The following is a 27,621-nucleotide window of genomic DNA, read 5'->3' on the forward strand; positions in this document are numbered from 1 at the left end:
CACAGGTGGACAGTGGTCTCACCTTCAATAACCACATCGCCACAACAGTCAGGAAATCCTTCTATGTGGCACACCTCATCACTAAGGACTTTTCATCCAGAAAAAAGGAGGTCATTGTCCCACTGTACTCATCCCTCATTAGACCCATTATAGAATACAATGCCCCATTTGGTATGTACCTCTCAAGACATCTGCAACAACTGGAAAGGCCACAGAAATATCTCACTAAAAGAATCACAGGCCTAAAGCAGATGCCCTAAGCTGACCGCCTTAAAAAACTCCAGCTATACTCATATCGTCTATTCAGAGGCAATCTTTGCTTAACATACAAGGCCATGTCAAACCCAGAGCTGTTGGACATGCTACACTTAAAGAAATCCCAATCCCTCAGAGCCACACGCTCCAGGGATCTAAACCTTGTCATCACAATAAACAAAACATGCTGGAGGGATAGGTTCCTGACCCAGAGACTCCCCAGACTCTGGAATAGATTGCCCATACATGTCAAGCAGAGTGCCTCTTTGGTCCTCTTCAAAAGGAACCTTGACGATTGGATGGGAGAAAGGAAATTCACCCCAGGGATCACGTCAGTCACCCTGCTAGACAGGAGTCCAGGGAAGTAAATAGTGTGGGAAGAAATAGCCAGGGAATTGTTATGGCTAGGCTTGTATAGGCCCTAGGGCTGATAGCCTAGTACCAACATATGAACCTATAAACCTATGAACCTATGAACATGGAAAGGCTTGGAGGGCTCAGAAGCTTACAAAGAGTCCTGGATACAGCAAATCTGTACCTGGACTAGACTAGTAACAGGAAAGGCAGGAAACAAGTGCAAACACAGGTTTTTGAATCAGAAGGTTGAAAGAGATGGAAAAGCTTTCCAAACAGCCAATAAACTGTAAATTCTGAGCCAGAAACCACTCCTCCTGTGGTAGATAGGTTACCTAATGCTTACCACTCCCACTGATAAGCTAGAATGCTTCTCTCCAACACAGAAGTGCTTGGGGGGCTCAAAAGCTTACCAACAGTCCTGGATACAGTGAATCTGTACCTGGATTACACTAGTTATAGGAAAGGCGGGGACCAAACGCAAAACAGGCTTTTGACCAGAAAGTAGAAAGAGATGAAAAAACTGTCCAAACAGCTAATGAACTACAATTTCAGGGGCAAAACCCACTCTTCTCATGGTAGATAGGCTACCTAGTGCTTACCACTCCTACTGATATGCTAGAAGGCTTCCCTCCAACACAGAAAGGCTTCGGGGGCTCAGAAGCTTACCAACAGTCCTGGATACAGCAAGTCTGTATCTGGTCCTGACTTGATTAATAGTAACATTACACAGTAAGATTGGACACCCTTTGTTAAGTGCCTTAAAGTAACTGATAAGAAGTGACTGGTGGCAGTGGAAACTACCCTATAGTCTGGGCAGCAGGGGGATTAGCTAGTAAACCTGTGCCAGCCTTTCCCAGATATGTGTGTGTGTGTGTGTGTGTGTGTGTGTGTGTGTGTGTGTGTGTGTGTGTGTGTGTGTGTGTGTGTGTGTAAAACAAATCTCAAAGAGTGTGTGTGTCAGCTACTTGGGCAGGGAGGGTGTTGGAAGTCTTGGCTTGGTCACTCACCTGAGATCTAAACTCTATTGCTGTGCCAGTGGGGAGCCCTACTGGGGATCTCGAGAAAGAGGGAGAAACCAGCCCTGGACTGACTGCGATCTCTGCATGTTCTTAAGGGAAATTGCACTTGATGTAGAGAGCTGCATCTGGAAATACTGTGTATGTACCTGTCATCCTCCCAATGTATGTCCCCCACTGGTGCCAGTGGTGAGGATTGAGGCTCCTTGATTACTGGTCCAGCATACCTCTTAACCTCTTAGAGCAAGAAATCTGGACAAAACCATAAATAAAAATGGTACAAAGGCCCAAAAATGGGGACATATTTTAAATATTGCTCTTACAAACTTAGAAAGTTGATAAAATAACAGGTTTTACATTAGCATGAATTATCTATAGGGTATGAAATGTGAAACTCAAATGTCTGTCATTATGTCCCAACTTCAGTCCTTAATGATTTGCAAATAATTTGCCAGAAAAAACACAATTTTATGAAAAACAGACCAAAAATATGAAGCAAAAAATCTGGACATTCTGCGAAAATCTGTACAGTTGAAAGGTATGCATAGGGTGTCACAGATACAAATAAAAATACAAATTATAATAAAAGTACATACGTTATTTACATCTTAGCACATTTATTACTTGGCACTTTCTATTCTGTCTTTGAGAAAACATATTATATTGATGGCTTCATTGAGCCCTGGGTGTTCAATCAAAAAAAAGGTACTTATAAATGTGGTCTTTGTAATACTTGTAGCTGTATTAGCAAGGGTCCTTTCATTATTTTGCCTCATACAGGCAGTATCCTTACTGCTACAGGGAGGTATATGTGCACTGCTACAGGTGTTGTTTACCGAGTGTTTGCTTAGGATGTGAGGTGTTCTATGTTGGAATGACCTCTAGAACACTAAGTAAGATCATTAAAGAAAATGTATATGCAATAAAATGTAAAGATATTAACAATGCACTTTATAAGCATAATATAGTTTGTTCAAATTTTTTAAAAAATTCTTGTTTTTTGTTCTAGAGCAGGTACCTGAGGTTAAAAGGGGAGGAGACTTTTAACAATCATATAGAAAAAGAAAAAAGGAAACCATTCTTGTCACATTCCCTGTACTATGATGCTTTCTCCTACTTGTAAAATTGTATATAATAGTTTCTGTGTATGAAATTTGTGTATCCTTTATTTATTATAACCCATCCTGTATCACAACACTTCCCTAACTTGTAAAATTGTATATTTATTTATTTATTTGTTTATTTTTCTATTTCACATTTGTTAACCGGGTTAGTCCAACTGAGTTTGCAAACAAACCCATTTTCAGTGGAGACCTGAGGGGAAAAGCTCCAACAAACATAAGTAAAGATAAAGTGACAATATACAAATATTAAATATCAATTACAATACAAAATAATTGTAAAAAAGAAAAGGTTATTAACTATTTGCATTGCATTGATAGTAAGCAACCCATTTTCAGTGGAGACCCAAGGGGAAAGAGCTCCAGCAAACATAAGCAAAGATAAAAATACAGGGCAAAAACTATTAAAAATAACAATGCAAATACGAAATTAATTATAAAGAGAAAAACAAAAGAAAAAATTATGAACATTAAGGATCACATTAAGGATAACATTAACTGATAGCAGTGGTCTAAATTTACTACGTATAAGAGTAAAAATAAAAAGATAATCTGTACAGAAATCAAAAAAAAACGCTTGACAGTCCTGTACTCAAAAACTTTTATTCGGGAAACCACAAAAGTTAAGTGCTTTCGTCAGCAACCACAGGCTGACTTCATCAGAACATTTCCTTGACTTTTTACAACAGACGCCATTGCTACCAGAAGAGTAATAAAGCCAGTGATGCAAGAAAAAGGTGGTGCTCGATTAGTACCCAGCAAAAAGTATCAATCTGTCAAGTTTTCTGTTGGTTCTTGGTTTCGAAAAACATAATCTTTGTTCAAAAGAAGGAAAATGTACAGACATTGATAGGAAGTGGGAGGAGAAAGATAAATAGTGTGGAGAATGGGAGGGGGAAGAGAAAGGAGGGGCTATAGTAGGGCTGTAGTAGTAGAGCTGAGGGTTTAGGAGGTTAGTTTAAGCAGAAGTTACTAACAGAGAAAGAAAGTTAGGAGATGCAATAGGTTATACAGTAGGTCAGACTAAGACTACGTGTGGTCAAGGCAACGGCATAATTTCAAGTTTAGAAGGTGGGATTTAAGCTCCTTTTTAAAACAGGGAAAAGAAAGGTTGGATCTAATATGGAGAGGGAGTTTGTTCCAATTTAGTGAGACAGAGTGTTTGTAAAGTAGTTTGCCAATATTCCTTTTGGGTTTATAAACTGAGAGAAGATGCTGATCAACACTTCAGGGAGGTATATATTAGCTCTCTGAATGATTTATGTGTTTCCTTCATTTATTGTAATAATTATTGTGAATTAATGTGGAGCTATTCTCCCTGGGCCCCCGCTGAAAAAGGACTTGTGTCCAGTCAGACTTTTCCGGCAACCAAATGTAAAATAAAATAAGTAAATAAATAAATAAAAAATAGCAATTTAATTTGTGAGCAGATGAACACCTAGGACTCAATGAAGCCATGAATATAACATGTTTTCTCAAAAATAGAAGGTTAAGAATAGAAAGTGCCAAGTAATAAATGTGCTAAGATGTAAATAATGTATGTACTTTTATTATGATTTGTATTTTTATTTGTATCTATTTGAGTTTTTTAATGTTAATAGATGTATTTGATGTGTTAATTGTGGATATGATGTGATTGGTGTATTCATATTTAAAGAGTGGGATGTGTTTGAGTATTGCGTTTTTCTGATGAGGTCTGTTTTAGACGAAAAGCAGATATATTAAAGTTTAGTACGCTTAAAAATACTACAGCAGTTTTTATTTCAGTTGTACTCCAGTGTGATTTTTGTTTTTCATACATTTGAGGTTACCATACATCGGACATTCTTATTTACTGAATTTATTTCTCTTATACTGTTGCATACATTATTATTATTACTACTATGAAGTGCTCTTTTCATATGAAGTTTCAGCTCTTTTTGCAGCTGTTAACTGATAAGTTTGCAGAGTACAAGGTGCAATTCTCAATCTGTAGCAAATTATGTTAATGTGGCAGCCTTATGGCAAGTAGGCATGGCATTAGTGTACAACCCAATCATCAAAGCTTTTCAGACGCCTTGGGCTGGCTGGTTGAGCAGCAGGTGAGGAGGGTCCCTTTTGATGACTGGCATAGTTCCCTCTAGAAGGGGGAGGTACACTACCTATGCAGAAACCTTGGGTATGCCTGGAGGAAGTTGTCAATGATTAATTTCTAAATTACCAGTCTCACCCTCATAACTGCTTGCAGTGCATTAAAAGTATGCTATCCAAGTGATCAAGCTGCTAATATTGCCATGCTAGAGGTAACAGGTAGACTATACAGGAAGGGGATCATAGGTAAAATAGTACAAAGCTAATGGTTGCCATTGTAAAGGACCAATTTAAGGGTTTAAATGTACCCATAAAACATTAAGCTGTTGTCCTGCGTAGAAACAGAAATATATTATATAGTACTGTTTGATGTTAACTATTAAAAAATGTAACACTATTAAACATGGTCTCCTATGTATCAACATGCATTAGCCATTACAAAATAAATAAATAATGTATTGATTAACGCTGTAGCATTTTGGAAGTGTGATTATATTACCCTCACTCTCCTCTCTAATTAAATAATACTAAAATAAACAGTGAGTGCATGTCATATAGGTGCCTTTTTTGATGTCAGAGCATGTGTGTGTAAACAAACCTGTATCATTTGATTCTAGACATCTACCTCTGCATCAAGGGACTGAACTACTGGAACTGTGAAACTGTGATACATGAGACACACATCTCAATACTTTTTACAAGCTAGGCTGTCCTTGAAGGAGGACTCTAGGTGTATAACTGGCTTAGACATGTGACTTGTTTCATCTGGTGCTATAACATAAACACATAAACAAGGAAATCTTTGCACCTAAATGCTTCTCTATGTTTGTCACATAGGTTCATAGGTTCATAGGTAGGTGCTAGGCTAACAGCCCTAGGGCCTATATAAGCCTAGCCAAAAAGGTACCCTGGCTTTCGCCACCCAAGAAAATTATGTTCCTGTGCCCCTGTTGAACAGAGCCACAGAGGTGATCCCCCAGGCGAATTTCCTATTTCCCATCCAGTCATCTAGATTTTTCTTCAAGAGTGCTAATGCGAAGCTTTGTTTGATATAGCTAGGTAGTTTGTTCCAGAGTATGGGAAGTCTCTGGGACAGGAATCTATCCCTCCAGCATGTTCTGTTTATTATGGTGACAAGGTTTAGGTCTCTAGAGTGCGTAGCTTGGATGGATTGGGATTTCTTTAAGTGGAGCATGTCCAGTAGCTCTGGGTTTGACATAGCTTTGTATGTTAGGCAGAGATTGCCTCTGAGTAGGCGATATGCAACGGAGTAAAGCTGGAGTTTTTTGAGAAGGTCTGCGCAGGGCATTTGTTTGAGGCCAGTAATCCTCTTTGTGAGGTATTTCTGAGGCCTTTCCAGTTGTTGTAGATGTTTTGTGAGGTACATACCAAAAGGGGCATTGTACTCTATAATGGGTCTAATGAGTGACGAGTAGAGGGGAACAATGACCTCTTTTTTCCTGGATGAGAAACCTTTTGTGATGAGGTGTGCCACGTAGAAGGATTTCCTGACTACTGTGGCGATATGATTATCAAAGGAAAGACTACTGTCCACCTGTATCCCAAGGTCTATTATCACACTTTTGGTGTTAAGTAGACTACCACCTATGAGGTAGCCCATGGATACAGAGTTTTAACCTAAGGGGATGACAATGCACTTTTTGACATTGAGCTTGAGGCCAAAGCTTTGACACCAGGCATCTGTCTCAGTGAGGCCCTTTTGTAGGATGCCCACATCATTAGGAGTTTCAATTATGGCTTCTAGTTTGCAGTCATCTGTGATCTTCATTAGCCAAAGACCTTCTGTGTTAGCCTGTACTTCAGAAAAGTAGATACCAAACAGGAGAGGACCCAGGACTGAACCCTGCGGTACTCCACTTGTCACTGGTCTGAAGTCGAATTTGGAGTCTGCTACTTTCACAGTGTGGGTTCTGTCAGTGAGCCAGTTGGCAACCCATCTTGTGACATAGGGATTTATACCTAGTTTAGTGAGTTTATCTATAATTCCAGAGTAGGGGATGGTGTTGAAAGCCTTGGCAAGATCTAGATAGGTTGTGTGAACCACCTTACCCTCATCTACGGCTTTGGTGACTGCTTCAAAGAAAGAAGTCTATCAGGTTTAGGAGACATGATCTGCCTTTTACAAACCCGAACTGGGTGGGATCCAGAGTTTTGAGATTACCAATGTCTTTGTTTATAAGTTCCATGATGATACGTTCCATGGCCTTGCAGACCAGGCTCGTTAGGCCAATGAGGTGGTAGTTCCCGAGGTCTGTGGTAGCTCCCCCTTTGTGGAGTGGGATAACCATCGCTGTGTGCCATTCAGTGGGCACAAAGCCTGAGGTGAGGCTATGATTGAACATGTTGCTTAGGTGGGGTGCCAGTTCATTCTGTAGTTCATGTAGAATGCAGCCTGGGATGTTGTCAGGTCCCATGGATGCTGTGTTCTTGGCTTTGGAGAGTGTGGTTTTTACCTGTGCAGCCGTGATTACAGGAACTTTGCATTCTTCCAGTATAGAGATGGGCCCTTTAGGGGGTGACGGGGAGTAAAGTTAGCACTGAACCTATCTGCCAGGATGTTGGCAATATCAGTTGGTTCTGTATATTTAGTGCCATTGTGCTGTAACTCAGAGCAGATCTGAGTGTTGCCGTTGAGATTCTTGACATAGCTATAGAATGCTTTGTGGTTGTCTTTAGAATCAGTGTCAATTTTGTTTTCATAACTAGCTTTGGAGGATTCTATGAGGGATTTCAGCTTCTTACTGAGGCTGACCAGGGTGTTCTTCCAGTCATGGGACTTTACTCTTTTTTGCAACAGTTTCTTTCTTTTGTTGTAGAGTTTGTTTATGGCAGGGGACCACCAGATTGGCTTCCTTTTTTTGGAGGATAGCATCTTGGTTCTGTTAGGGAAAGCATGATCCATACACTTGTGTAAGTGCTTATAAAGTGCATTTGTGTAGGATTCAGCAGTTGTTCCGCTATTGTCCATCTGCATGGGTGTCATAAAGCTTGCCACTTCTGTCTTAAGAAGCATGAAGTTGGCTTTGGAGAAATGTTTTAGGTGGTTTCCTTAATGGGGGGTGGAGGCGGGATGTGGATGTCTAGGCTGATTAGCTTTTGGTTGGATCTGACCAACAAGGAATTGACCTCTGGTGTGGAACACCAGTCACCCATGTTGGTAATGACCAGGTTTAGGATATTGCTGCCCCTGATGGGGGTGTGGATAAGTTGATCCAAGGCATTGGAATTTATGAATTCCAGAAAATATTGAGCAAAAAGCATAATTCTAGAGGCCAGTAAGAAACAGCAAACTTGCTAGATTTGTAGCTCACTTTTTTCCTGACATTACTTAGTGCCATGTTCCTTTATGAATAAAATGTCACACTTCTGGTGCATGGTCTGACTTCTGCAAGGAGTGAAATGCAATGATCTGCAGACCACATAAAGGAACAGACCTATGGCATGTAGCACTGGGATGCTACCATATGGCAGTGGGCTGCCACTATATGGCAATGGGCTGCTACCTTGCCTTAGCCACAAGACACTTTCAGTGTGAGCCAATACTTTTGTCTTGATTCATCCTAGCTGCCTGGCGAAATATCTATGAGGCTGGCTCAATGAAAGTAATTTTCTCTGATCTTAAGTACAACATGAAAAATCAGATGTTTACCGCTACATAGTAACCAAAAGTTATTAGATACTTATCTTCTGGTACTTCTACATGAGCTTGAACTTGTAACTTCAAAATTAAAGAGCGATTTTACTCTGACAAAGTTGTTAGTATTCTGGGGGATGTACAGAACTGCCTGTCCTACTTTAGCACAATATCTGTAGTAGACTGAGCCCCCTAATTTGATGTTAAGATTCAGCAGTTTCTGCACTATGTTTGAAACAATGGCAGATAACTGTCATGTACTTGAAACCATGTCATTTTTGCACTCCAGTGGCAAAAGCTGTTGCGTCCCCAAACAAAGCTGTGCATTCACTGAGCATATAATAAGTCTACTACAGATATTGTGTTATATCAGGACAGGCAACTCTTTACAAACCACAGAATACTAACAACTTTGTCAGAGTAAAATAGCTTTTTACTTTTGAAGTTAAAAGTGCAAAAAGTATAAGCATATACAGAAATACCAAAAGACAAGTATCTAATAACTTTTGGTCACTGTGCAGCAGTAAACGTCTGATATTTCATGTTGTACTTAAAATATCTAACTCTAGTGATATTCTACTGTTATGCCATATTTACTACCTAATTTCCTCTCTGATCCATTAACTCAAAAATGTTGTGATGTCACTTCTACTTGTTCCACTGGATTACTGATTGTGTCTTTATATTCTAAATAAATTGTTTCCTAGTTGTATTTACCTATGTATAAAATTATAATTTTATTCATGTACTGAGAAGATTTTCTCTAGTTACCTCAAAAACGCTCTAATGTCACTTCTACCTGTTTAACCACTGGATTACTGATTGTGTTTTTTGTATTGTAAACTAATTGTTTCTTAGTTGTATTTTACCTGTGTATATAATTCTACTTTTATTCATGCAATGAGGAGCTTTTCTCCCTGAGCCTGCATTGAAAACGGGCTCTGAATGGCCCAGTGAACATGCCCGGTAAACAAACTGCAAATAAATAAATAAATATAGGAATTGGGGATTAGACTTGAAAACTAAGAGATATTTTTATATTCCTGCATTGTTATCATTTTTGAGATGTCCACTCACCTTTGGTAACCTCGCACAGACTTTTTGGTGTCTTCATCCATCGCCTTGTAGCACCTTTAGAACAACAGGAGGCTTAATTCTCCCTGTAGTGAGGACTATGTTGCTCCCATCAGTCAGACAAGGAGAACATTTCACTTCTTTAACCCCTTCTTTTTGCAGGTGAAGTGGTGCTGTAATGGAGTCACCATGTCTCCTTCGTATTGTACCTTTATGAGCTGAGGCTTGGATTCATGGAGAATTGGATCTCCAACTGCCCCAATCCCTCAAGGTGTCAGTGCTGTGGTAGACATCACAATCCTTTGCTGTGAGAAAACAGAGTAGTTCACATGCTGTTTCATTTTTTCCCATGCTCCCAATTATTTGTACTGGTTTACTAGGTCCATTATCAAAGCCATGTTGTTGGTGCTCTCAGTGGCTACACTGCCACTGACCCATGAGCTGATAATATTCCTAGAAATTTATAGCCCCAACTGCCCAAACTTAATCTAGCCTGTAAAGTTAAAAACATTCATTTTTACGGGACTTTTAAATCTGCATGTGCTAACAATGTTACGTAACGTCAGTGTTTTGTTCATGTCCTCATTACACATCATTGACCAGCGTTTTAGCGCATTAGGTAATAGCTCTTCTTCAGGATGATGTCAAGGGCCATTGCACTGCAAAAGCAAAAGTGTGCAATAATAACACCAGTAATACAAATGTCTAGCCAGTTAGTAGTTACCGATAAGCAATGAAAGCTTACTGATTTATTCACTGTATTGTACTTATTGGATCATTTTTAACTTGTGCCTGTCGACCATTAAGCCTCCCCTTGACCAGATATAGTGTGTCCAAAGAAGCCATCATCAAGGCTGCCCTGAGGGTGCTTTATGCTCGCACTAGCATCCCAGCAGCAAAAGCTTTTCTATTTGTATAGCCTAATCTTGCTCATGGATTTGACATGAACACTTGAGTCAATGCAAAATTTAACATTTGTTTACAAGAAAAACCCAACTTGGAATGAGCCAATTTTTAATGAAGGCCCGGGGAGAAATGCATGTCTTTGTAAGATGTGAGGAAAACACAGCACCCAGAGGAAAGCCATATGGACGATATGCAGACCACACACAGGGCGCCCCAGCTGAGAATTGTACTGGAGAATCTCTTGTTGTGAGGCAACAATGATAACCACTGTACCACGGTGTTAATCTACCTGGATCATTTCCAGCCACAGCCTGTGTCAAGAAAGCAGATGCAGCATTGCATTGCATAAAATTCCCAGCACGGTGGCAATGCAAGGCATCTCACAAGAAAAGTGTCCATAATACATAATACTGTGCATCTTGTTATGGGATCTACAAATAGTTACAGTATAAATACTGTGATAAAGACCGTATCTGTCAGCCAACAGTGGTGTAAGTACTAAACACGAAACTTTGAACAGTATATCTGAAAATATATGATAACAAGTTTCACATAGCAGATACAGTAGGCAGATGCAACATCTAGGAGATGACAGGATAAGGAGATGTTTACAAAAGCAGCAAGAATACTTCATATTAAAAATCAAATTAGTGTGGATAGTAGATGAAGATGAATAGGTAGGGCTTTCCAATCATCACCACAGGGTAAGTTACAGATGCAACTGGTGAAAACTGTCGACAGGAGACTATACCTGAAAGGAGAGAATTATGGGTGTGGTCTTTGCCAAGATACAGAGGATTATTAATATCCAGGTGAAGGCACTTTTAGCCAGCAGTGGTTGTACACACTGTGATTAGGGACAGGGAAAGGTATAAGAATCTAAAAATAAAGATGATATTGTAAGTCTTTGGAGGCATAGATTATAGTGAGTTCAGGAAAGGGTTAAAGATTATAAGTGTCTAGAGAAAAGCTGAAGTGGTAAACAAGCTATGAAACTGATCAGGACTATAGTACATAGGACTATGGGAAATATCCTGAGGATATATAACATATATACCTGCCCCATATTTGTTGACTGCTTGCTTAATCGAGTCCTGTTATAATGACTGTCATACATCAAGATCCATTTTAGTGTATCATAGAAATGTGAAAACGACCTACCTGTCTGTTTCTGAGATACAAGGTTTGTATAGATTTAATGGGACTCAAAATAATAGGTGATTGATGATCAGACAAGGTTTATAAATATAAAAAAAGAAATATATATATATATATATATATATATATATATATATATATATATATATACACACACACACACACACACACACACACACACACACACACACACACACACACACACACACACACACAAACATATATAGCTAGCTAGCTAGCTAGATAGATAGATATAGATAGATAGATACAGATATATACATCTACAACTTCTTTAACCCATTTTTACTCGTGGAGTAAGGGTGTCATTTCAATAGTGACAATCATTCAGAGCCAAGGTTGACACTGCTGGGTGGCTAGCCTGGACTGGTAGTTCTTCCATATCACACACTCACATGCAGTCTTGCTGGTCATCAGATAACAAATAGCCTCACCAAGTCATTTGAGAAAAGAAAATGTTTTCCTTGTAATTTAGTAACTTTTTATGGCAGACAGTACCTTGGAATAAAAACGTTTTCCCAGCAGTTCATGTAGCAGTCCTTATTCTGTCCAACACCTACTAAGGTATTTACATGTATGAGCTTGGATGGGTCTCAGTCTTTCCCTTCAATGACCTGAATGGTACCAAGAAAATGCCTCCTTCAGCTTGCACATGTAAGTTTCTCCTGGTCGCAAACCGACCTGTGCATTTCCCTTGTCCTACCTGAGCTAATGCCCCATATCATTCTTTGAAGTGTGGAAGGGGGAGGCAACAACTTACAGGTGATCAAACCTTCTTTTCCCAAGTTAATGGAAGTGACAGCTGTTGGTCAAGTCTCACATACCTCCCATGGTGTGGGATTGACAGTAGTTAGCTGAATCTCATGTACCATAAGGTATGTAAGGTGATAACTGTTCGCTGATTCTCATGTACCTCCCAAGGTATGGGAAGTGACAGCTGTCAGATGAATTTCAGGTACCTCCCAAGGTATGGGAAGTGACAGCTGTCGGATGAATTTCAGGTACCTCCCAAGGTATGGGAAGTGACAGCTGTCAGGTGAATTTCAGGTACCTTTCAAGGTGTGGGAAGTGACAGCTGTCAGCAGAATTGGCATGTACCTCCCAAGGTATGGGAAGTGACAGCTGTCAGATGAATTTCAGGTACCTCCCAAGGTGTTGGAAGTGATAGCTGTCAGCAGTATGGCATGTATCTCCCAAGATATGGGAGGCAACAGCTGTCTGCTGAATCTAATGTGTCTTCCAAGGTGAGGGAAGTGACAGTTGTCAGTTGAATGTCATGTACTGCTACAAGTTTGTGAAGTGGAATTTGATTATATGGTGGTAAGGAATATACACATTTTCCTGCTGCTCCACATATGAAACTAATTTTTACTTGGCATATGACCGCACCACAACATTTGTGCTACAAATAGTATCATCATCATCATCATCGACCCCCTTTCTTTTCATTGTCTACAGGAGGTTGGGGTACAGTGTCAGCTGTTGCCATCTCTCTCTATTCAGTGCCACTCACCTACTTTCTTCAACACTCATACCAGACTTTTGCAGGTCTTTTCTCACAAAATCCATCCACCCCTTTGCTGACTGCCCTCATTTCCTCTTGCTTTCTTCCTGTCAAAAATCTTCTTCACCAGTTTGCCTTTTGATTTTCTGCACATGTCCAAACCATCAAAATCTGTTCTCTTTGACCTTCTCTGTAATTGGAGCTACTTTGGCTTCTACTCTGATATCCTCTTTTCTTCATTTGTCCCACAGTGTGCATTCTACAACCTGTCTCAGGCACTTCATCTCCATCACCTCAAGCTTACTCAACTACGCTGCCTTTACTGCCCAGGTTTCTGTATCATACAGTAGAACTGGTCATACCAGTCTTTCATACACCTTACTTATTAGCTTTTTTGTCATTCTTCTGTCATATTCTACCTCTGACACTTTGTACCAATGGCTGCAGCTCCTCTGATTTTAGTTTTGACCTCCTCGTTCAGGCTTCCCTTCTCCCCAGCCGCTCTTTCCAGATACCTCAAGCTGATAACCTGTTCTACTATTTCCCTTCTATTTAAATTCTCAGCTTTTTATGATTTCCACCATTTGCTGCCATTACAGCTGTCTTATCTGTACTCAGTTTTATCGCATGTGCCTTCAGTTTTGCATTTCATTCCCCATCCTTTGCTAAAGTCCTTCTCAGAGTCTGCCTGTAATATCACATCATCTATATACAGCATCTTTGTTGATCTGTCCCCTCCAACCAGTTTGCTAATGTATTCCATCACCAGTATGTGCAGCAGAGGGCTCAGGGCTGAACGCTGTTGCACACCTACTCACACTGGGAACCTCTCTGTGAGACAGAACACTCTTTATACACAAGTCATTGAGTTTTTGTGCATAACTTTCACTAATTCTACCAATGTTTATGGGACTTTGAACAACTGCAAGACTGTCAAACTCAGCTTCCTTGGGACCTTGTCATATGCTTTCTCCAAGTCTAGGAATGCCATGTTGGACTCTTTCCTCATCTCCAGCTTCTTCTCAACTATCTGTCTGACTGCAAACACTGGGTCAAGTTGTGCTGCATAGTGATCTGACTCTGAACTGCTCATCTCCCATCTTACTTTCTCCTGTTCTGCATATCAGTTTATCAGTCATGCTCTCCGAACTTTCATGCAATGTGACAGGAGCTTGATACCTCTGTACTGCCCACAGTTGTGAATGCCCCCTTTGTTCTTGAACAATGGCACTAGTATGCTTATTCTCCAGTCATCTGGGCTACATCTTTCTCTCCACACAGATATGAATACCCTCAGGACCCATTTCTCCCCTGTTTCACCCAACATTATCATATCCACTGTGATCTCATCTGAGCCTGCTGCTTTTCCTGACTTCATTTTCCTTTGTGCTGTTCTTACTTCTATCATGGGCTCCTCCTCTTCTCTCATTGTAGGCTGTGTCTGAGGCAGTATATCATCTGTGGAGTTTTCTTCATTCAGAAACTGCTGGAAGTACTCTTTCCATCTGCCTTTGCTGCCCTGTGGACCAGTGAGCAGATTACTGTTGACATCCCTTATGAAGGATGTATCTTTCTGTCTTTGCTTTGCAACCTGATGTGTCATCTACTGAGTCACTTCCCAGAAGCTGGTAGAGTGCCACGGATGCCTCGTTCTTTGCTACTGCAACTCCTTTCTTAGCCTCTTTATTCGCCAACCACTATTCTTTCTTAACCTCGTCTGTCTTTTCTATATCAAACTTTTCCCTGCACTCTTTCTTTTGATGACTTCCTGGACTTCTGCATTCCACCACCAACTTTCTTTATGCACCCTATTTCCATACCTGACTCAGCCCCATATCAGTTCTGTAGTTCTCACACATGATATTTTGAGGTGCTGCCATTCTTCTTCAATTCCACCTACTTCCTCTTCTTCGTGAGGTGCTAGAGCCCTGAGTAATTCCTTGAACTGTTTTTTTTTTTTTCACACCAGTGAATGTCCAGGCCTTCAGTATGGTAACTGTAGACCTTAGAGTCTTCACTCTGACCACTGTTCGCAACCAATTGTGGCATGCAGTGGTTTATGCTCTGGGTTGATTGTTTCACTGGGGATGACTGCAATCACTGATTCTACCCCAATGCCCTTTCCTTACTAGGAGGAAGTCTACCTAAGTTGCATGTTGGTCACTCTTGTATGTGATCTTGTGACCATCTCTCTCCCTGAACCATGTGTTGGCCATTTGTCAGAGAAAAGTCTAGAATGGCCTCTCCTTCTTTATTCCTGTTGCCTCACCCATGTGTACCCAGGCAGTCCTCATATCTTGTTCTGTCTGTCCCAATATGTGCATTTAGGTTGCACATTATTAACACCATTTCCTGCTGTCCTGCTTTATCTAGTAGGTTCTGCAACCGCTGTCTGAATGCACTCTTTTCCTCCTTATCACAACCCTGCTGTGGAGTGATACAAAGATATTGCACATGCATTTTGCACAAGCCCTTGGCTTGTCATTTACTTCTTTCATACATGTGACCAGAAACACAAGAGGTAGCAGAACGTGGCACTATGTTGGAGGACTACAGACTGTGACAGAATGATGGAGGACCACAGCATAGATATCGTATCTGTAGTCAAGCCGTGAGAGTTCCATAGTCCTACAGTTATTGTACTGAAAATTTTCAAGAAATGGCAGAGAAATGTATTCCCCTGACATGATGCCTGCCCCCTCCAGTTATGGCATAGTAAAGGGAATGTGCAAAGATCTGACAGATGACAATTTGCTGATGATCTCTATGAAAAGTAGCCTTTTTTTACATTTTTGAACAGTCTGTCACTTGCACATTTATACATATATTATTAAAATAGCTGTCTTTATGTATGGTACATTTGCAGTTCATACATTTAAAAAGGAGGTGTATGCAATTGTACTTCTGAAGAGTAATTTTAAGAAAGAATTGCCTCCCCTGAAAATGTTACTTGTTTGCTTCAGCATTAACTTAAATATTCTAATTGCAGAGCTTGCTGAAAATATATATATTTTCTTTGTTATTCAGTGTTTACTGGAATTCTGGAGTCTATAATACTGATTTCACTTTATTGTTATGAAAATATTATTTATTTATTTATTTATTGACATTTGTTTACCAGGTCGGCCCAAAAGTAAAAATTTCGCCTTTCAGCATACACCCTGGAAGAAAAACAGTTTCACAAAGCAATAAAAAGATCGAGTAACAGGCTTATAACACATGCTAAAGCAACAAACATTAGTAAAAGGCTTATAACACACATTAAAGTATCAAACATTATAACAGGCTTATAACACACATTAAAGCATCAAACATTATAACAGGCTTATAACACACGTTAAAGCATTCAACATTAGTAACAGGCTTATAACACGTTAAAGCATTAAACATTAGTATCAGGCTTATAACGCATGTTAAAGCATCAAACATTATAACAGGCTTATAACACACATTAAAGCATCAAACATTATAACAGGCTTATAACACACATTAAAGCATCAAACATTAGTAACAGGCTTATAACACGTTAAAGCATTAAACATTAGTATCAGGCTTATAACGCATGTTAAAGCATCAAACATTATTACAGGCTTATAACACACGTTAAAGCATTCAACATTAGTAACAGGCTTATAACACATGTTAAAAAGCATCAAACATTAGTAACAGGCTTATAACAAACATTAAAGCATTAAACATTAGTAACAGGCTTATAACACACATTAAAGCATCAAACATTAGTAACAGGCTTATAACACACATTAAAGCATTAAACATTAGTAACAGGCTTATAACACACATTAAAGCATCAAACATTATAACAGGCTTATAACACACATTAAAGCATTAAACATTAGTAACAACAGATGGTGGGATTTCCATAGCACGTGCAGGTATATACTGAATAAAAAATGAATGTTGTACTAGGTCCGTTATTCCAGTCTCTGACAAATTAACTGTTTAATGTTATGTGGAAACAGTGAGAATGGTATAGTTAGGATAGCATTAGACCCCATATAACTGCATGACAAGTGATTATTTTGTATGGAACATTGCAAGACAGTGATTATGGTGCCAGTTAATAAGAATGGATGAAAGCAGAGAGAGAGAGAGAGAGATAACATGTGCAGTAGTGTAGGATGTTAGTAGTTATGGATTCATTGCTGTTTTTTAACCAGCAATTAATCAGAGTAGGCTACACATATAAAAAACATTTGTTAAGCTTTATCTTACAGTGCTGTGTAACTAAGCAAGTCACTATTTTGGCCAGCCATATGGCTCTTTTCTACTTAAGTGTTTGCCTCCTTCCTCTGTAACTAAAGCACACTGACTCTTACATTCATCTCTCTGACCCTAATTTTTACAAGTATACCTTGTACCTTTCTGGCTTGCTACACTCAGACATAGATTCCTGTTTGAAAGTTTTCCTTACTTGTCTGCCATTTGAACAAGTAACCCTTGTAAAAATCTTCAAAATTGTATACTGTTGGTCTGTCTTTCCTGCTAAACATAAGTAACATTAAAGTGCTGAGTGCAGGATTTAGGCCCTTACATTAAACTTACCTCTGGTGTGATGTCTTGAGTCAATCAAGGTCTCTCAGCACCTCACCCTGCCCCCAAATCCCTCCTGCCCCGGTGCTGCTACATTTATTAGTACTAGACCACACCCCACTTTTTTAAACCAATCAGTAACAACTTGTCACTCAACAGCACCACCCTCAACCTGATACTACCAGTCCTCTTACTCTATTATTCCTTTTGCCTATGTTTCAAGCCTCGTTCAGTACTATGCTATCACCCAAAATACTCTTATTAACTCTGCTACTACCCCTGTTACTCATCCCATATCTCCTTACCACCTACGAGTATCAGGGTAACCCAGGTTTTCACTACCCTAAATTCCAAACATCCATCCCATCTGCAACAGATAATAATGCATCCTTACTCACCTCCCTCATGCTTACCTCCTTAACCCCTAAATTCTACCATCTTACTAGACCTAGTTACATTAGTCCTAAAACTAGACACTATTACAAAACTTTATTCAAAATCTTAAAATTCATACTCAGGATACACTACAACCTCACAAAGGACGGCGACATCCACCCAAACCCTGGTCCATTCCCACCTATTGGCCCTAATCCCCCTACTATATCCCCTACCACCATAGCTCCAACAAATAGACCTCCTAACTCACTGCTGGCCTGCAATCTAAACATTAGGAGCATAAATAACAAAACTCAGCACCTGCATGCCCTCTTAGCTGTTCATTCCCCAGATATATTATGCCTAACAGAAACATGGCTGAAGCCTGCCACCAAGGACCATGAGATTCTGCCACCAGGGTATAGTATGTTTCGACTAGACCGTACCACCAGAAAGGGTGGGTGGGGTAGCCATACTTTAAAAGTCTACCCTATCTGTCAGCATAGACACCCAACAACCACCTCACTTCAATAATGCTGAGATTCTTGTCTCAAAATGACAAATTAATAAAAAAAAATATATAAATTTTGTCTGTGTCTACATTACCCAGGGAGGAACACAGAAATGTTAGAAGACTTCTTACATTGGGTACCCAATAAATACCACCAAGAAACAATTGTTCTTGGGGATTTCAACATTGACTGGAACGCTTGGTCTTGTGAAACCCCCACAGCTTACATAAACCTCTATGGATTTAGTAAAATCATAACCTCCCCCACCAGGACAGGAAAACCCAATAACAATGAAAGTACCTTAGACTGGCTACTCATCAATGCCCATCTTCAATCCTATAACTCAGGCACTTTGCCTGATGACCTAAGTTACCACTGTCTCACATATGTAATCAAGCTCAAAGTAGACTGCTCCTATCAACCTACCTATAGAACATTAAGAAACAACAATAATTTTATTCTCACCAAGTTTCAAAATGAACTTAAGGCATGCAGCTGGTCAGCACTAAAATGTCTCTCCCTAGATGAAGCAGTAGAATACTTTAACACCAAATTCCTTGCTATTCTTAACTCCCATGCTCCCAGCCACTCTATTAGAACCAAAGTTAATATTGCACCATGGCTTTCTAAAGATACCAAAACCAAAATTTCACTCTGAGACAAAGCATGGGCCACCTACCAAAAAACAAACGCCCCACTTGATCAACTAAGATTCAGACAGCTAAGGAATGACACCAAAAACTCCATAACCTTAGACAAAAAGAACTACTACTACCATCTACTGCAAAAACACCAAAACAAACCTCAAAAGTTCTGGGCAGGAATAAACAAACTACTCCACCCCCCCCCCCCAACCTTCCCAACAAAAATCCCCAGTGGACATTGCTAATAACTTCAACAGCTTCTTCACAAAGACTATCCAGACTCTAGACAGCCAATTCTCTCCCAATGGCTCTAATTCTAATGCAGCCACACCCAGTACCCAACATACTTCACCTTCTAACCTGTTCCTACTCAACTTATTCATGCCTTCTTAAGAAACTAAAACCCACCACCCTGGCTACCAACCTCCTCCCAGCAGACTATCTGCAAAAAGCTGGTGACACCATAGCATACCCCATCTCAATCAACAGAGCTATATCTGAAGCAACTGTACCCACTATATGGAAAATCTCCTATGTCATACCTCTCCATAAAGGAGTCAGTTCCACTGAACTGTCAAACTTTAGACCCATAGCTATCCTGTCACCTCTAGCTAAAATTCTGGAGAAGTGTGTACACATACAGCTCATGCACTACCTCACACAGAACAAGCTGTTGTCCAACTTTCAGCATGGCTTTAAGCCACACCACAGTACTACCTCTGCTCTCCTCTCTTTCTCTAATGTCATAATCACAACCACAATAATAACAAACCATCCTCAGCACTCTTTCTAGATCTATCCAAGGCTTTTAACATGGTAGACTACAAAATGCTTATAAATACCTTGAAGACCTTCTCCTTAAACAGCTATGCACTCCAATGGTTTCAATCCTACCTGCAGGGCAGGCAACAGGCAGTCCTAAGGTAGGAAAAGCTATCATCTCGCCTACCCATCACATTAGGAGTCCCCCAGAGCTCGATACTAGGACCCCTTCTTTTCTCCATCTTTATCAACGACCTCCATTCAGTTATCTCAGATGCTACCTGCATTCAATATGCAGATGACTCCACCTTGATTTGTTCTGACACCTCACCAGCTACTCTATTCACATTAACCCAAAATACCTTCAATACAGTGAAATAATGGCTCTCCAATCAACATCTAATCCTAAACCCCAACAAAACTAAGCTGCGCCTCTTCTCCCCCACATGCAGGACCCCCCTGCCATCCTTCAGCATAACTGCTAACAATGGCACTATCATCTCCCCAGAAACCTAAACTAAACTACTGGGTGTCATAGTTAATAACAACCTGAAGTGTGATGTGCATATCAATCAAACTATCAAAACCATTAATAAAAAACTTGTTCTTTACAGAATCAAACCTTTCCTTACCCCACTCTCTAGAACTGGAATTGCCCGTTCCCATCTACTATCAACTCTTCTCTACACCTCACCTCTATTCTCCAACTTAAACAAAACAGATCTTAATAAACTATCATCCTGCTATTACCACATTGCCAGATTTGCTACTGGCACAGCCTACCGGACACACCACAGTCACAACCTAAATCACCTAGGATGGCTTGAACTGCGTAGCCTAATGCAGTTCAATCAGCTAATAGTGGCACTTAAAGTCCTTTACCAACCAGAAAATACACCTACACTAAAAAATATTATCAGCCATTACACCATCCCCCGGCCACTGCAATCATCCACTAGACTCCTAGTTTAAACATACAAATCCATCTACTCAGCTGGGGACTCTCTGTTTGCCAACTCTGTTGGAAAAACATGGAATAGACTCTCAGCTAACTTGACCCTAGAATGCTCACTAACTCAATTCAAAAACAAACTCAAGAAATACTTCAAAACTCATTGGTTATGTCCTTACACTAAGCCTGACTAGTGACCTCTCTATTACTTGGGTGCCTTACCTTCATCTCCTTCTAACTTTTTTCTACCACACCATTTCAGGAAGTGTCAATTGTATAACTGCTGCTCAGTGTGTCTTAAACTTGAATGTAATGTTATGTATGTAAAACTTTGAAAATAATGTTATGTTTTGTAAAGTGTTTTATAATAAGTTAGTACTATATGTACTAAATGCTGGTGTTGCTTATGACTGTAATCTGCTTGAAACTAGCATTTACTAAATGTTCAATGTGTATTATCTTGGAGCTTTTCTCCCTGGGCCTCCACTGAAAATGGACATATATCCAGTTGGACTATTCCAGTCAACAAATGTAAAATAAATAAAATAAATAAATGGACAGGTTATAGATACAAACAATGAGGAAAATAGAAAACTTGTGCCTAATGGGTAAGCTAAGTTACAGAAGGAATATAAGAGAAAGGATGTAAGGAAGTAGAGAGTAATTAAAGGAGGTGGTCAGTTAGTCAAGGATGGAGCAGGAGACATAACCACTTATTTTTGAGGTATTCTCTGAGGTGGACCCTGAAAGTTTTACTTGTGTTAAGTCGCTTGATTTTAAATAATAAAGGGTTCCATAGCTTAGTGGTGTGTAAGTATGAAAGCAATCACCGGCATGGTTATTACATTTGGTTGTTAAAAGAACTAGCTTATGAGTTGAATGAAGAGCGTTATTATCAGGCAGAGATGAAGGACATTAACTAGGCTAAGGATAGTGAGTTGGACTGTAGAGGAGGTTGTGTGATTTCACAATTTGGGATACAGTTAGGGAGTGTGGAAGCGCAAGCCATGAAAGTTGCTTAAGTGCCAGGCAGTGATGAGTTTTATAAGGTTTGCTGGAGGTAAAGTTTGCTATCTTATTGTAGCTTTGTTTTAGTAAATTGGTCTGGGTGACAAGTAGGTTAATCAGAACGGGGACAGTATACAGCAAGGCTTGGCGAAGGAATGTTGATGTGACATGTTTTGTAGTGGAGCGAGTAAAGTAGGGTGCAGCTCTATGTAAGACTCCCAGTTTTGGTAAATGTTTTTTACACCATCATTTATATCTATGCTGCATTTTAGGTATGATCTGATAGTCTGACAACCCTTTAGTGTTATCATTTTTTTTCTTCATTGGTACTAACCACAAGTTCCAACTGAAAAGCCCCCAAGACTGGGTCAGCTCACCTGACCCTTTACCAGTATATGCCATGCAAAACAGTATTCTACTATAGTTTTCCATCACAGCTTTTTTGTAATGCAGTTGTTTTTTTATTTCACACATAAAACCCAGCTAAACCAGAGGTTTCATTTTACAAATTGCCAGCAAAGCATAAGGGGTTTAAATGACTTGTTCAGTGTCACAAAGAATTAAACCTGTGTTTCCAGCTCCACAAACTACCCTCTAAACTATATACTAAAGTGTTCATCTTTTCTGATGTCTGTATTTGCATTTTTGTTCATAGTATAATGCTTGTTACATGCTGGATATATCACATGTAACTGCCCATGTTATTTTGTTGGAAAACATGTTAAAACAATTTACCACAACAGTGGCTATCACTAGACTGTACAGTAGCAATAACTCGGCAAAGTGAACTAGAAGGGATGGAAAGTGATAATGAACAATCAGTTTTCTGCAGGATGAGGAAGTAAATTATAAGAGGCTAAGGATCCAGATGGTCAGTTATCTGAGACAGTATCTAGAGGATAGGGCTACTGCTGTCATACAAGGATAAGTCTTGGATGGTAGTCAAGGCAATGCTGTTGATCTGATTGTCATATAAAGAACTGCTAAACATCTGGAATCCAAGTACCTTAATGAAAACAATAAATAAATAAATTAGGGACATTTCCAGGGCATAGCAGTCATTAAAGATGGATGGTCAATAATTTTGTGTTAGTTAATAATCAGAACTGCAGTCTACTTTAGAAACATTTTGATATTTTATGGATGGTTGTCATGTGGAGGATTGCTTGAATGTTAACAAACTGTTTTTATTTTTCTTAGGAAGCCAGAGACTTTCAGCTGCTCCACCTCTGACATAAGCGACACTAGCGTCACAGAAGACAGAATGACAAAGTGGATAATTCTCACAGTTATCTGTTTGGTTGCCTTAATATGGGTCCCAATTAAACATGTTTCTGCAGACAAGAAAGAGTTTAACATGCATATTGTCAGATGTCATGCAAGTGAGCTAATATACAAAATCTCAGACTGTTCCTTTGGCCCAAATACAGAAGAACTAGATTTATCAAATAACAAAATCCAAGGAATATGTAAAGATGACTTTAGAGGTCTAAAAAATTTGAAGAAACTAGAACTTCAGTTTAATCAAATTGAAATGATAGATGATGGTGCTTTTCAAGATCTTATTCAATTGAAATATCTTGATATTTCAAATAACAAATTGTTTAACCTTTCTGTTTTGCCACTCAGCTCAACATTGTCTCTAAAATACCTGGATGTTACCAATAATCCATACCAAGACATTTACCTTGGGGTACAGTTTAGTAGGCTGACTCAGCTAAGGACTTTAAAGTTTGGAAATCAGAATATTATCTCCTTGAGGACAAATGATCTACAAGCAATCCATGGACTAGTCCTCAAACATGTTTCTGTTACAACAGGAGACCTACAAAGTTATGAATCTTCAGCTTTAAAAGTATTTAATAATCTAGAAACCCTTACTTTAGAATTAAACATCAGGGAAAATGTGCAAATCCTACCTACCTTGTTAGAAGATGCCTCAAATGCATCAAGAGGACTGCAGATGATAAATGTTAATTTTACTAGTGAAGGAATTACGTCTACTTTATTCTCCCCCTTAATAAATTCAACGCTTACTAGCCTTGCTTTCCAGAATATCTTTATAAATGATGTATCTGTAATATCATTATATGATGCTGTTTTTCACTCCATTATAGAAGAACTTGTTATAGATACAGTAAAATTTAAGAGCATTGGATCCTGGGTCACACAGGTATCACCAGTTTATGACATAAAATTAAAGAAGCTTTTTATAGGGAATATAGACAACCCCAACTTCTATGGGTTTTACTCATTAGAGTACATTGTTGAACTTTTCATTCAACTGGCTGAGTTATCCTTAGTGAAAACAAGTTTGTTCTACTTGCCATGCAAAATATCAGAAACAATGGTTAACTTAGTATATGCAAATTTTGCAAATAACCTTCTTACAGAATATACTGTGTTTCCAGACTGTGAAAATCCATTTCCTTCACTTCAGAAATTAATTTTAAATAACAACAAGTTTACTGACATACAGTCTCTCAGTTACCTCACATATCACATGAAAAACCTAAGCTTTTTGAGTGCAGATTTTAACGCTATTACCGTAACTGCAAGACTTGACTGTAAATGGACTAAAAGTTTAAATAATCTGGTCTTGAGGTACAATAACCTTTCCAATAATATATTTGACTGCCTTCCAGATTCACTGGAAAACTTAGACCTTAGCCATAATAATATCACTGTATTATATAACCTTGACAAGCTAAAATCCTTGAAAGAGCTTTACTTGACTGGAAATCAAATAATCTCTTTCCCATCACCTCAGATGGTGCCTTCTTTAAAAGTTCTTTATATTGACAATAACAAAGTAAGTAATATTGACATAAACCAGTTTAAAAATTTTATGCTCATTGAACTAAAAGCTGGGAATAATCCATTCATTTGTCATTGTGAAACAAGTACCTTATCTGATTTGCTTAGCAATTCTACGACTGCAATTTTAGACTGGCCTGATGAATTTATATGCCAATCACCACAAGACGTAAAAGGCAAACAGTTCAGTTCTTTATATTTTTCTCTTTTGCAGTGTAAACCTGGTCTAGTTATTGGCATCATTGTAGCCTGTGTTGTCATGGCAATAATTATCATAGTGTTGCTTTTTATTAAGTTTAATGGGCCATGGTATGTACGTACATTGTGCCTCTGGCTAAGAGCCAAAAGAAGTAATGACATCGATCTTGTCCAAAGAAGTTTAGAGTACCATGCTTTCATATCGTATAGTGAGCATGATTCATCATGGGTTAAAGAAAACCTAGTACCGCAGCTAGAAAACAATGATCCTCCATACCAGGTCTGTATTCACGACAGAGACTTCAAACCTGGAAAAACAATTATTGCAAACATCATTGACTGCATCTCAAAGAGTTACAAGACAATTTTTGTTCTGTCACAAAATTTTGTGCAAAGTGAATGGTGCCACTACGAATTCTTCTTCGCCCATCATCAACTTTTTGATGAAAAGAAAGATTCTCTTATCCTTTTGCTGCTGGAGCCAATTCCCGCCAACTCCATACCAGACAGGTTTTGTAAGCTACGGAAACTGATGAACAAGAATACATACTTGGAATGGCCGCATGACACAGGGTGCCAGTCTGTCTTCTGGAAACGATTAAAAGCTATTCTGGATATAGAATTCAAACCAAACAGTATGCCAGAACACAACCCAGAAGTATAAGTGATTAGTAAAAAAATGAAAACAGGACACATTGGATACATTAGTTACCAGGATTACCTCAATACAAACATAACAAGTCTTGTCTGGTTTCATACTATCACACTCCCTATTTTATTTAATGCAGTGCATAAAATTGTGCTTTACAGGCACATTATATAAACTGGTACTCCTACATCCCTTACATCATTAACATTTTAAGATGGTGTTGTTCCTATGATTATTTATTACTATTTATTGATTAGAAAAATATATCTAAATATACATGTATGTACATAGACACACACACACACACTTATATATTTATATATATATATATATATATATATATATATATATATATATATATATATATATATATATAGTTTCATCAAGTGTAGAGTTTGTTGAAATCAGGACTGTTGAAGTATTACTACACTACAGCTGGGAATAGGCAAAACACCAAACCCAGCTGTACTGCAGTCTTGCACAATCACATTTCCACTTCATGATGTTCCATTCGTCTGTGTTACAGCTGTTCAACTTTCTACCATTTCAGTTTTCTGGGTTCATTGTTCTGAACATCAGTGTTTTGAATAGACAACGTTCTGAAAGGAACCCTTATACATATCTAGATAGATAGATGGATAGCTAAATATGTGGTGTGTGTGTGTGTGTGTGTGTGTGTGTGTGTGTGTGTGTGTGTGTGTGTGTGTGTATGTGTAGGTACATGGGATAAACCTGATGGACAGAAGTGTATCTTTTCATGGGTAACCTGGGATCTGTCTGGTTAAGTGACTTGCTCAGTTTCACACAATAGACAAATGGAGGTGGAACAAATCAAACCCTGTAACCTGGATTACACAAGGTAGCTCATTAATAGCTCATACATAAACTTAACTCACTGTGTTAACTGTCATATGCAGATACATATATAGACATGATGCAATGGTGTAAACATATATGCATATACGCAAACACACATGCATGTGAGTTTTAAGCAACATAAATTAAAACTGTGTAGATATTATTGATGAAAATGGTGCAGCATTATAGTTTTATACACATAAATGCACATGCATATAAACAGCATTATTAAAGAACCGTTTTAACCCATTATTTTCAAACAAGTGCTATTTTTCCTACAGTTATCTGACATCCAAGTAAACCACACAACAGACACTGAAGCTTTGTGTTTGGTATAGTAAAACTCAGGCATGGCCTGACAGGCTAATAAAATTAATTATATAATTATTTTTAAAGAATTCTTCTTGTTCCCTAGTCTAAAAATGTAAATAGGTCTTTTACTTGGTAATATGAAATTCTTAAGAAGGAGAAATGAGGTGCTGAAAGGTCTACATGAGAATTACAATCAGCCATGAATTTCATGGCAACAAGTATTCCTATTTGGAAAAGTGCTATCCAGAAGTCAATATGCTTACTTCTGTTTAATCACAACACATTGTGTTACAGTAGTATCTGCGGTGCAGAAAAATACGTGCATAATCCGTTGTTATACTTCAGGTGATATAACTTTGTAAACAATGTCCTTATTCTAGATGAGGAAATTTTTGTTTTGTTTATGCCAACACAGACATTAGTCAGAAACACTAAACCTTGAAGTTAACCTGAAAAAATTAAATATGACAATGGAATAAACTGAAACGTTTGCAAAATAAGTTTTACACAAATATTAAACTTATTTCAGCATTTTAAAGTGTGATGTTCTGAGTCATTTATTTTCTTTTAAACTGTTCATAATTTTACTTGGCTTACTCTTTCACTGTTTGAAGGAAAAGGGAAGAGTAAATAAATGCATCAGTAAACATTAATCAGTATGGTGATCTATAAATATATTTATATAATTTGTACTTATTCCAGTTATGATTTAGTGTTAGGATACTTTTGAAGAGCATCTCTTTTGAGTTTTTTTTATATTTGTTTTTGTGTGTATGTGCATGTGTGGAAATATGCATGTTTGTGTGTGCATGTCTGTGTGCATATGTGTAAGCGTGTATGTGTGTCTAT

The 27,621-nt window shown here is 38.7% G+C and overlaps 1 protein-coding gene across 1 annotated transcript in view; it reads left to right on the plus strand.

Annotated features, from left to right (window-relative positions):
• The window catches only part of LOC122813159 (toll-like receptor 2), a 59,717-nt gene extending 33,824 nt beyond the window's left edge, over positions 1-25,893 (plus strand). The window contains exon 2 of the mRNA XM_044085315.1: positions 23,139-25,893. Coding sequence (XP_043941250.1) covers positions 23,203-25,617 — 2,415 coding nt within the window. The 5' untranslated portion in view covers positions 23,139-23,202 and the 3' untranslated portion in view covers positions 25,618-25,893. The remainder of the gene's footprint in view (positions 1-23,138) is intronic.
• The last annotated feature ends 1,728 nt before the right edge of the window (positions 25,894-27,621 follow it).

Source organism: Protopterus annectens, chromosome 10.part0 (genome assembly GCF_019279795.1).
Source record: "Protopterus annectens isolate FY-2018-M chromosome 10.part0, PAN1.0, whole genome shotgun sequence".
Taxonomy (NCBI): domain Eukaryota; kingdom Metazoa; phylum Chordata; order Ceratodontiformes; family Protopteridae; genus Protopterus; species Protopterus annectens.